Genomic DNA, 12,048 nt, shown 5'->3' with positions numbered 1-12,048 from the left:
ATTGTTAGTGTATACGAAGAACGCAAGAAATTTCTGTGTATTAATTTTATATCCTGTGACTTTACTGTATTAATTGATTAGCTCTAGTAATTTTCTGGTGGCTTCTTTAGGGTTTCATTTTAACTATTTTAAAGTGTACAATTCAGTGGCATTAGTTGATCATTGAACAACATGGGGGTTAGGAGCACAAACCTCCATATAGTGGAAAATTTGAGTGTAACTTTACAGTAAGCCCCTCTGCATCAGTGGTTCTGCATCTGTGGATTCAACCAACAGTGAATTGTGTAGTGTGTATTTATTTTAAAAATTTGCATGTAAGTGGATAAATCCATGTTGTTCAAGGATCAGCTGTAGATTCACAGTGCTGTACAATGATCATTATCTAGCTCTAGAATTTTTTATTACCCCCCACAAAGTAAACTCTATCCTTTAAGCATTCACTTTCCATTCCAACCTTCCTTCACCCCCAGGCAACCACTAATATGTATTTTTGTGCATTTGTCTATTCTATTTCATATAAATGGAATATAAAATGTGGTCATTTGTGTCTGGTTACTTTTAAAGATTTATCTATGTGGTGGTATTTACCAGTACTTTATATGGCTGTATAATATTCCACTGCCTGGATATTTGATTATCTAGTCATCAGAACACAGATATTTGGGTTGTTTCTACCTTTTGGTTATTGAGACTAGTGTTTCTATAAATATTAGTGAGATAACTCATTTTATACTTATTTGTCAAAAATGAAGAAGTGGATGATATCAAGAATTAGGGAGAATTCTTTAAGGGTAAGTCACTGATGGGAATATCAATTTGTTTAATCATGCTAGAAAATAGCATTATCTTGTGAAATTGAACTTTTACATCCTGTATGATTGAGCAATAGCACTCTTAGATACACACCCATGAGAAACTTTAGCATGTAAGAACCAGGAGATATATATAGATGAGAAGGTTAATAGCAGTACTGTTTCTAAGAGCAAAAAACTTGAACCACTTAAATGTGTATTACCAGCCATTTCTTTTAAGGAGTTCTGCTATAAAGGGAAAGAAAGAAATGGAGCAGTAGTGGAGATTGAGAATTTTTTTCAAGATGGGGGAAAAAATAGCATATTTTTATGTTTAAGAATTGATTACATGCACAAGGTGAAAGAAAGAATCATGGAGAAAAAAATTTCTGGAGAATCTGATTTCTCAGATTTTTCTCCTAGTTTTGGAGGGTACTGTACATACCCTCCAGTTTTATCTATCCTTCTCTTGCCCTTTCTTAAACTGTTTGACCAAACAGCATATCAACTAAGTACCCAAAGGCTATTTGTGTATCTGTTGTAACTCCTATAGAGCATCTACTTTCTATATCACCACAGAAATCAGATCCAACTTACCGTACACCTCAACTCATAAATTACTGTGCAGCAGTCAAAATGAATTATAGAGTTACAGGCAAAAATATGAATCTACTACATGTAGTATGATATCTTTTTTTCCTTTTGGCTGCGCCAGCATGGCTTCTGCAATCTTAGTTCCCAGACCAGGGATTGAACCTGGGCCATGCAGTGAAAAGGCCAAGTCCTAACCACTGGACCACCAGGGAATTCCCATGATATCCTTTTTTAGAATGCTTAAAACACGCAAAATTAAACAATATGCTGCTTTGTTGTTGTGCACTTACTAAATCCTATCCAACTCTTTGCAACCCCATGAACTGCAGCATACCGGGCTCCCTTGTCCTTCACTATTTCCAAGTTTGCTCAAATTCATGTCTATTGAGTCAGTGATGCCATCCAACCAGCTCATCCTCTGTTGCCCCCCTCTTCTCCTGCCCTCAATCTTTCCCAGCATCAGGGTCTTTTCCAATGAGTCCACTAGTGGCATCAGGCGGCCAAAATACTGGAGCTTCAGCATCAGTCCTTCCATTGAATATTCAGGGTTGATTTCCTTTAGGACTGACTGGTTTGATCTTCTTGCAGTGCAAGGGACTCTCAACGCTTGTGTCTCTATAGACTTAGACATACTATATATGTAATAACATATATGCAAAATTCAGGACAATGATTACCTCTGGGAAGAAGACAGGAATACAAGGAGAAAAAGAGCACATAGATCTAAATCGCCAGTGATCTCCTAGTTCAGTGGGTCTCAAATTTTAGTGTGCATCAGAATTCCTAGAAAGCTCATTAAAACCTAGATGGCTGGGAGCCCCCAGAGTTTTTGATTCAGGAGGTGAGTGTGGGGCCTAAGAATATGCATTTCTAACAAGGTTCCAGGTGCTGTTTTAATGCAGCTCTGCTGGGATCACATACAGAAAACCACTTCCAGTTTATAAATTGGATTATGGATTCACAGGCATTACATTTGCTTTATTAAAATAATATAATAAAGTTATTATTAAATCATTAAGTTAAATGGGAGAGAAAAAAGATGGCCAGTCATAGACCAAAGATGAGAGTATGTCAAGAAGCAAGGTTTAATATGAATCCTGTTCTGGGTTATGGAGGCATCCTTTTTGAAAAATGCTAGGATTCCCTTACTAAAAGCAAACATGAAAAACACTTCTCTAGGAGAACCTCAGGATCATTTTAGAAGAATACTACTGGCAACTACACTGAGAAATAAATCTGAAGATTGTTTTTCTCCTTAGGTGCACGGCGAAAGCATTCAAGCTTTCTGAATCTCAATAATCTCTGAAAAGACTAGACACATCACAGGCTAACCTCTTTCATGGATTCAACAAAAATTGCATTTGGAGAAAATATTTCTGTTACTTTTTCAGATCTTACCCTTTCCTCAAGTACTTTATTTAGGTCATCATTTTTTCTTCCTTCCCTTCTCTCTCCTCCCGTCTGGATTTATTGTATCCACTAGGTTCTGAGAGGAAAATGTATATGATATTTTAGATTCCTACGTTGACCATAGCTATGTAGAGGGTATAGTCCTGCAACTGGTCACTGACAGGAGTTTGAGGAATGCCTGAATATAAAATTCTTGCCCATAAGCAACTCAGCCTGGAGGAAAAAAAAAACAAACAAACCCAAAACAGATCTATAAATATAAAATTACATCCCAGAGCAGGTCACGCAGCATATTATAGAAAGATACAGACTTATCTGCTTTCACAACCTCTCCTACACTCAGCTCCTCTAAGCTATACTCGCTCGCTCCCACAATTCACAACAGCTGCCCTGAGGCCAGGGGAGGGAGGCGCGCGGCAGGGGCGGCGGAGGGCCGGCGCTCCCGGCCGGCCTTCATTGGCTTTCTGGCCGGAAGCGGCGGTGCGGCCCGGCTGCGCATGCGCCCCACACACGTGCTTCCAGAACGCCCCCTTCGCCGCTAGAGATCCGCGGGCGTCATGCTGCGAGTTTCTGCCTTCCGGCTGCTAGGTCGCAGAGGGGCGAGTAGGGTCTCGCTCTTGGAGGACTTTAGCTTCCGCTACTACAGCTCGGGTCCTCTTGGTGTCCGCGACGATACCCGCGACTCACGCGCCTACTTTACCACACCTATTTTCTACGTGAACGCCGCGCCGCACATCGGGCACCTGTACTCCGCGCTGCTGGCGGACGCCCTGTGCCGACACCATCGCCTCCGAGTTCCCAGTGACGCCGCCACGGGATTCTCCACGGGTACCGATGAGCACGGCCTGAAGATTCAGCAGGCAGCCGCCGCCGCGGGCCTGGCTCCGTCCGAGCTGTGCGACAGAGTCTCTGCCCAGTTCCAGCAGCTTTTCCGGGAGGCTGACATCTCTTCCACCGACTTCATCCGCACCACCGAGGCCCGGCATCGGATAGCTGTGCAGCATTTTTGGGGGATGCTGAAGTCTCGGGGTCTTCTCTATAAGGGCCTCTATGAAGGTTGGTATTGCGCCTCCGACGAGTGCTTCCTGCCTGAAGCCAAGGTCACCAGGCAGCCCGGCCCGTCAGGGGATTTGTGTCCTGTATCTCTCGAGAGCGGACACCCGGTCTCCTGGACCAAGGAAGAAAACTACATTTTTAGGCTTTCCCAGTTCCGGGAGCCGCTCCAGCAGTGGCTGCGGGGTGACCCTCAGGCCATAACACCGGAGCCATTCCATCACACAGTCCTTCAGTGGTTGGAGGAGGAGCTGCCGGACCTATCGGTCTCTCGAAGGAGTAGCCACTTGCACTGGGGCATTCCGGTGCCCGGGGACGATTCACAGACCATCTACGTATGGCTGGATGCCTTGGTCAACTACCTTACTGTAATTGGCTACCCAGACGCTGAGTTCAAATCTTGGTGGCCGAACACCTCTCATATCATAGGCAAGGACATTCTCAAATTCCATGCTATCTATTGGCCTGCCCTCCTCTTAGGGGCCGGCATGAGCCCACCACACCGCATCTATGTCCACTCCCACTGGACAGTCTGTGGTCAGAAGATGTCTAAGAGCTTGGGTAATGTGGTGGATCCCAGGACTTGTCTTGACCGCTATACGGTGGATGGCTTCCGCTACTTTCTTCTTCGGCAGGGCGTCCCCAGCTGGGATTGTGATTACTATGATGAAAAGGTGGTTAAGTTGTTGGATTCCGAGCTGGCAGATGCTTTGGGAGGTCTCCTGAACCGATGTACTGCCAACAAGATCAATCCTTCTGGGATCTATCCGGCTTTCTGCGCTACTTGCTTTCCCAGTGAGCCAGGCTTGGTAGGGCCGTCAAGTCGTGCTCAGGCAGAGGACTACGCTCTAGTGAGCGCAGTGGCCACTTTGCCCAAGCAGGTAGCAGACCACTACGATAACTTTCAGATCTATAAGGCTCTGGAGGCAGTGTCCAGCTGTGTCCGGCAGACTAACGGCTTTGTCCAAAGGCATGCGCCATGGAAGCTGAACTGGGAGAGCCCCGTGGATGCTCCCTGGCTGGGTACTGTGCTTCATGTGGCCTTGGAGTGTTTGCGAGTCTTTGGAACTCTGCTCCAGCCTGTCACCCCAAGCCTAGCTGACAGGCTGCTGTCTAGGTTGGGGGTTTCTTCCACAGAGAGGAGCCTTGGAGAGCTCCATTTTTTGTCTCGATTCTATGGACATCCATCCCCTTTTGAAGGGAGGAGACTGGGACCTGAAACTGGGGTCTTGTTTCCAAGACTGGACCAGTCTAGGTCCTGGCTGGTAAAAGCCCACAAGACCTAGAAACTCAGTTCTTATTAGCTTGTGGTAAAAAAGTAAATTTGTTATTTTCTTATTTTTTGCATTTTCAGGGAAATTATATTAATGCTTTCTAAAGTGTTGCATCAAATGAGCACATAAGTACTGTCCCTGTGAAAAGAGGTTTGATAGCCTTTCAGGAGCCTACTCCCTACTCTTTAGTTCTCTGTGTGCATTAACCACTGTCCTTTGTACCCCAGTGTCTCTGAGATGTCTCCAGGGGTAAGAGACAACTTTGCTGATACTATTCCTTCTCATTGTGTACCTCCGTCCAAACCAGTTATTTGCCCAGACTACCTCTCATGGCTTGTTTTTTATTGGCCTGGCCTCTGCTGGGCAGAGAGTGGGGGTTGGAGGCCCCCTACCTCAGCTTTTACTTTGTTACATATGTTGAGTCTTCTGTTGAAAACAGATTGTTTCATTAAAGCTTTAAAAACCAGTGTCCTAGATTAGATGATTTTTGCCTATATTTTTAATTCTTAACAATCTTGACTCCCAGTTTTGCTAGTTAATTGTCCAGTAGTTGTGCTTTGTACCATTATACTTTAACCGGTAGATGGCTCTAGTCTCACATATTTAATTACTTAACATTGAGGTTTCAGAATATTTAAAATACATTTTCTGCTTTGTAATTTTGCATAATTTAAAGAAAAAATTTTATTTTCTTAAAATAAGGATAACTGCAATCACTGCTGTTTTACAATAAGCAATAAAAAAGATCAAAATCCTCATTTCAGACTACTGAAAAAGGACATTCACTCCATTAGATGTTTAGTCAGCTAATAAGTAACTATCACATGTGTTTGGACCATGATAAATTATAAAGCTCTCTTGATTTACTTGGTATGTTAAAATTTTTTTAAACTTTAATAACATTAGGTTTACAGGTGTGATTTAAAAAATCTGTAGAAAGTTCAGAAGGGTAATCTTTTCTTTATATTTCTTGGTCTTAATTTTGTTATCCACATATATAATTTACCTTATATGATTTCTTTTGGTCAATCAGTATGTATAATACAGTATAGAAATTGTGGAATAGCTATTATAAATTTAATACATTTACTTTCAAGTAGTTTTTATTATTTCTTTTGCTCCTTTAACTTATTAAAGTTTAAAAGTTTTCTAAGTACCTTATTCAGATCAGTTCTGTTGCGTTTGTTGAAGGTGATGGTGAAGGGAGGAAATGATCAGTGCTCCAGGAATCTCAAACTGGACTTAGGGATCTCTCCAAGGCTCCATAAGAGAACATCACAGAGAAGATGTTAAGGTATCAATTTATACAGTGACTACAACATAGTAAGCCAGCATTATTTGCCCAGACTAGTCTCATGGCTAATCTCATAGGTGATTAGACAGCTAGGGCAAAGTTTAAAATGAGAACTTGCCTTGAGATATCCATTCTAAGCATGGTAGCAAGCAGAGAGAGCTCACTATGAATTAAACTATTGTGCTAGTAGTTCCCCCAGATTTATTCTGGGTGCTACTGTTCAGCTCCAGTTTCTATTTATTAATTAGTGTAGTGAAAGATTTCTGGTTGCTTGGAAACATTGCTTAGAAAAGAATGCTTGAAGGCATTCTAAGGGTGGAAGGACTATTTCTACCAGTGTTCCTTTAGATCCTCCTTATTCTTCATAATGGAATCTTGGGCTTTCCATAGGACATATTCCAGTTATCTGCTGGGATTACTAGGGTAGATTACTGGGACCTAGGATGGCATATAATATCTCTTGGGGCTAGAGAGCAGAGCAGTGAAAGAGATGGGATGTTTACATGGATGAAGGAAAACAGACTTGGAAAGCAGTGTTGATAACCTCTGCCTTCGTAATGCCATTGTAAGTCTTACAGCCCCTATCATGAATGGAAGGACAGTGTCTTTCACTGGAATGGTCTTTGCCATGGCCTAATGCCAGTCAGTACACTGCACCTTGGCTTGCTGGGTGTTAAAGGAGTTCCGTTGGTGCAGTCTGTCATTTGTGTAGGCACTTAAGTTCTACCAGAGTGTTTGTGGTAGTAGAGGACACAGGAAAACGGGGGGAGCCAAGAGGAGAGGGCATAATTATTACAGAAGACAGGATATTTTGAGTGAAGAAGTGTGGTAAGTTGGATAGGACTTATTCTGTGGTGATATGGAAGATGAACCAGTTAGATTCTCTGCAGGAGGCAGAATAGGTAAAGCAGGGATCCTCTGAGTACTGAGTTGGTATGTTAAGTTTGATTCAGCAGTTTAAGAATGGCAAGTAGAGGATAGGTGAAACTTAAAACTGGAAGGCATGCACTTCTAAGAGAGTACACCTTAACCACTTCGTGGGAAAAGATGATAAACTTGTAGACTTCTAAGAATTTCCCTGTTCCAGAATTGCTAACACCTTATCTGGCATCTTGTGGATTCCTTGACGAGAAAGGAAGTTTCTCCCAATATTACCCTAAGGCTCTCAAATATTGATTTTAAGGTATTTTTGGAGGCAGTGTTGCAGGAGGTGATAGAGCACTGATCAGGTGTTCATGGAATGTCATGTTAAAGTAATAATAAGCTGTCAGCTCAGAAGACTACAGTCTACTATGAAGTCATGCAAGAAGTTGTGGGCAATGTATATGTGGCACCATTGTATATTAGAGGGCTATTCTACAAGCGAACTCACAGATAGGCACCTCAGAAGTCAGAAGACCTATGGCTATATGGGGGTCAAGAATAGGCAGAAACAAGAAATAGTTACAGTCTCATTTAATTGAAATCTCACACTTATTCTGGAAGTAGGCCTTATTATTTTTCTTGAGCACCTGTGTGACTCTATAGGGACTGAGAAGAGCCTGAGAAATTGAGTATTAAGTTGATCACTCAAGAAGGCTTAGGCTGCTACATGGGCTCTCAGGTACAGGCCCTTGCCCCCCAACCCCCTATAGTTGTATCTGTTATTGGCACATAACTCTTTGGATCTGGAAAGTTCTGAAACTGAAGTAAAGCCAGTAGTTGGTCAGGTTTTGGGCCTCCAACTAGGATGACATAATCATGAAGCTTGAGTAGCAGGTGGCAGTACTGAGCAATCCACAGATTACTTCTTGGGCATTATGGTAGGGATAGTTTACTGGCTGGCTGTTTCATCCCTGAGTGTGTGGGTAGTTGCAGTGTCAGCCTGCATTAGTGTAACTTTGAGTTACAGTGGGGAAGCAGCCATGCCTCTTGATAAAGACTCGGTCCATAAAGTTGCTGTATAATATTGCCTCCTGGAGGCAGTTCCCCCCCTATCCATAGTTCTACCAGATGTAGAACAACTGTTCTTGCTAATGAGGTCTGGGATGCTGTAAACGTTGATAGGTCCTTGTCTTCATTTTTTGCCAGAATGAATATCAGTGGACCTGAAAAGATGTGGACCTACTGGCAGTGATGTGTCTATTTTTGCTGCAAAAGTTAACTAGTTCAGAGAGATTGCAGGGAGCGTGGGCACAGGTGGAGGTAACCAGGATTACAAATTAGGGGGATCAGTTCTAGAACAAAGCCTTGGAGCCCCTTGCAAAACTAAGACAGTATAAAATATGTCATTTCAGCATAACACAGTTGGCCCTGCCCCTTGTTCTTCTAGGAGCTTTAGATAGGGTTGGTTAACTTCTATCAATAGGAACACACTATATTTGGAGGTTAATATTGCTGGAAGGCCAGAACAGTAACAACCAAGTTAATTAAGGTCAATTAGTGAGGATTTTAACCTTTCAAGTTTGAGGCAGAGGATAGGAGAATCCCAGCCTAAGCTGCTTTCTTCTATCAAGAACTACTTTGAGTTGAGGGGAAAGAAGTAGATAGTTATAGAGGTTTAGTTTTACCCTGTATAGATCCTGTGAATTAAGAGGAACCATCTAATGGAGTAGTTGACCATATTTAAAATACTTTGCTTTAGATTGTATTAATTATATTAATCAGTTTCTACTTAAATTTCCATGATGAGTAAAGGGGACTGGGAAGAGGTATACACCAAGAGGATCTTCCTATGGTATAGACAACTACAAATAATATACTCTCTACTGTGCTTCTTCTCGTGTATAGCTGTTGGGAGCTTCAGTCTTAATTGGATCTTCACCAAAGTAAGGTGAGACTAGAGAAGTTCCATCCTTGGCTATGAACTGTATTTCACTCCCGTTTAGTCTGTGACACAATTTATTCACCATAAGTCCACAGCTCCTTACTTAAGAAGATGATGGTATGAAATGTCAGGATGTTTCAGGAAACTAAATGTATGATCTGCAAGAAGAAAATAACTCCAAGGAGAGATGAGATCTGCCTTCACGTCCTAAGGATTTTTGGATGAAACATTTGCAGAGGGCCTAGAAGACTCACTTAGGTAAGCTGAAGGGACAGCTCTAGGAATAGCTGGAAATGGGTGATGCCAGTTATCGTAGTGTATGGTATGGGTAACATGGTACTAACCTCTATGCTACCACTCTCGAGGTACGTACACCCCCTCATTGGTTGACAGTCACTGGTTTATGGGATTGAACAGGAGGTGAACCTTCGAGAACCAGTTTATGATTGATACAGATACGAATCATTGTTTTATTCTCTTAATACAGTCAATAAAAGTGACTAATTACACATTTTTCCTAATTAAAATATTTTAAAAGGATAATAACCTTTACATTGGGACACATTAAATATGACAGTATCAGTAGTTTGACTTCCTTTGAACTAATCTAGAAATATCTACTGGTTAAAGGCTATAAATACTAAAAATAAAAAGTTAACAAGCATGTTACACAGTTTGGTTAATCACTAAAATAACACAACTGGAATGTATTTCTTCTTAGCCAGATGAAATGTTAAAGAACTCAATTCAACAGAAGACAGGAAGGTGAAAAAAAGAGCAAAGAAAAATGAAAAATATGGTAAAAGAAAACCCGTAATGGCATGGCAGAAATAAATACAAATATATTGGTAATTAAAATATCATAGGATGGACTTTCTGTCGAAAGGAAGCAATATTGAAGCTTAAATTTTAAAAGTTAGCTATATGTAGTTCAAATCCTTAAAAAACTGGAAATAGAACTGCCTTATGATCCAGCAATCCCACTGCTGGGCATACACACTGAGGAAACCAGAAGGGAAAGAGACACGTGTACCCCAATGTTCATAATAGCCAGGACATGGAAGCAACCTAGATGCCCATCAGCAGATGAATGGATAAGAAAGCTGTGGTACATATACACAATGGAGTATTACTCAGCCATTAAAAAGAATACATTTGAATCAGTTCTAATGAGGTGGATGAACCTGGAGCCTATTATACAGAGTGAAGTAAGCCAGAAGGAAAAACATAAATACAGTATACTAACGCATATATATGGAATTTAGAAAGATGGTAACAATAACCCGGTGTACGAGACAGCAAAAGAGACACTGATGTATAGAACAGTCTTATGGACTCTGGGGGAGAGGGAGAGGGTGGGAAGATTTGGGAGAATGACACTGAAACGTAAAATATCATGTAAGAAACGAGTTGCCAGTCCAGGTTCGATGCACGATACTGGATGCTTGGGGCTAGTGCACTGGGACGACCCAGAGGGATGGTATGGGGAGGGAGGAGGGAGGAGGGTTCAGGATGGGGAACACATGTATACCTGTGGCGGATTCATTTTGATATTTGGCAAAACTAATACAATTATGTAAAGATTAAAAAAAAAAAAAGGTATATACTTAAACATAACAGAAAATAAGACATGAAGAAACACTAGGCATATATTAACCAAAAAAAACCTAGCATCATAATAGTAGACAATCTATATTGAGGGGATAATCATTATTAAAGATGAAGTGAGACTGAATATAAAAATAACAATAGTTATAACAATTAAACTTGTATAATCTAACAGCCTCAAAATATAAAAAGTTAAAATTGAAGATGACAAGAAATGTTCAAATTTGGAAAGAAATTAAACTGCCATTTGTGAGTTCAGAGAAACTAGGCAATGAGAAAGTAAAATAACTTACACTAGATGTTAGCATTTCAGTCTTTAATGCTCACCACTTAGTGTATCATCATTTCTAAGGGTAGAAAAAAATGAAAAAGTTATAGCAGGTAAGGTTTTGTGACTCTTAAAACCTTGTCTTTTTCCATGCATGCTTCTGTGAAAATAATAACTTGCTTTTTCAGTAGAAATGCCAACAAATATACCTGTTCAGTGAGTCCTTTCTAGATTATTAAAAGAGAACAATCCCATGGCCATAATTTTACCAATTTTTCTGTTAGTTCAATAATAAGTGAAGGTGAAGGGAGAGGACCACCAATTCTGTGTTCCTTATTTGTGTCCTCATTTACTCTTTCCGTCAACCTTAGTAAGTATTCTTTTAACTCTGTTTAACTGATAAGAAATTGAGACACCAAAGAAATTAAGTAACTTAGCTAAACTTATACAGTTTATAAAACAGGAGAGCCTAGATTCAAACTTGTTTTAGTGCCAGAGCCTCAGCACCATCCTTAACACCAATACCACAACAATCCCTGAGTATATACTGAGTCTTGTATTGTGAAGAAGAGGAAATAGTAAAATCAGATCCAAAGATCTGAAAATGAAAAGTCTAAATAAGAACACTTAATTGAAATACATTAATCAGTGTTTCAAGATGAGTTAGTTCTTGATAGCTAGATTATGAAACATACGAGTGCCGAAAAAGAAACCTGGGAAAGATACTTACCTTATAATGAAATATATTCCTTTTCTTGCTTTCAATAGTTTCCTTTATATATGCTGCTTATGTGTATTGGTGTAAATGGTTAAAAATTTTAATAACTCCATAATCTCTTTTTTCTTTTTCCTTAAGATTGTTGTTTCTTATTTTCAGAAGAGTGTTCCAAATTTTTGAATCCAACAATTCTCAAAGTGAAAGTATGTTGTCATAAATTCATGAATCCAAG

General features: G+C 40.6%; 1 protein-coding gene across 1 annotated transcript; it reads left to right on the top strand.

The window, feature by feature from the left end:
* MARS2 (methionyl-tRNA synthetase 2, mitochondrial) lies at positions 1 to 5,589 on the top strand. The gene has a single exon (XM_086347411.1). The coding sequence runs from the start codon at positions 3,353 to 3,355 to the stop codon at positions 5,132 to 5,134; it is 1,782 nt and encodes a 593-aa protein (XP_086203537.1). The 5' UTR covers positions 1 to 3,352; the 3' UTR covers positions 5,135 to 5,589.
* Positions 5,590 to 12,048: the final 6,459 nt, after the last annotated feature.

Source organism: Bos grunniens, chromosome 2 (assembly GCF_055505025.1).
Source record: "Bos grunniens cultivar Pamir isolate PY7600 chromosome 2, Bosgru_T2T1.0, whole genome shotgun sequence".
Lineage (NCBI taxonomy): Eukaryota > Metazoa > Chordata > Mammalia > Artiodactyla > Bovidae > Bos > Bos grunniens.
This window is presented reverse-complemented; position numbering and strand designations above follow the sequence as displayed.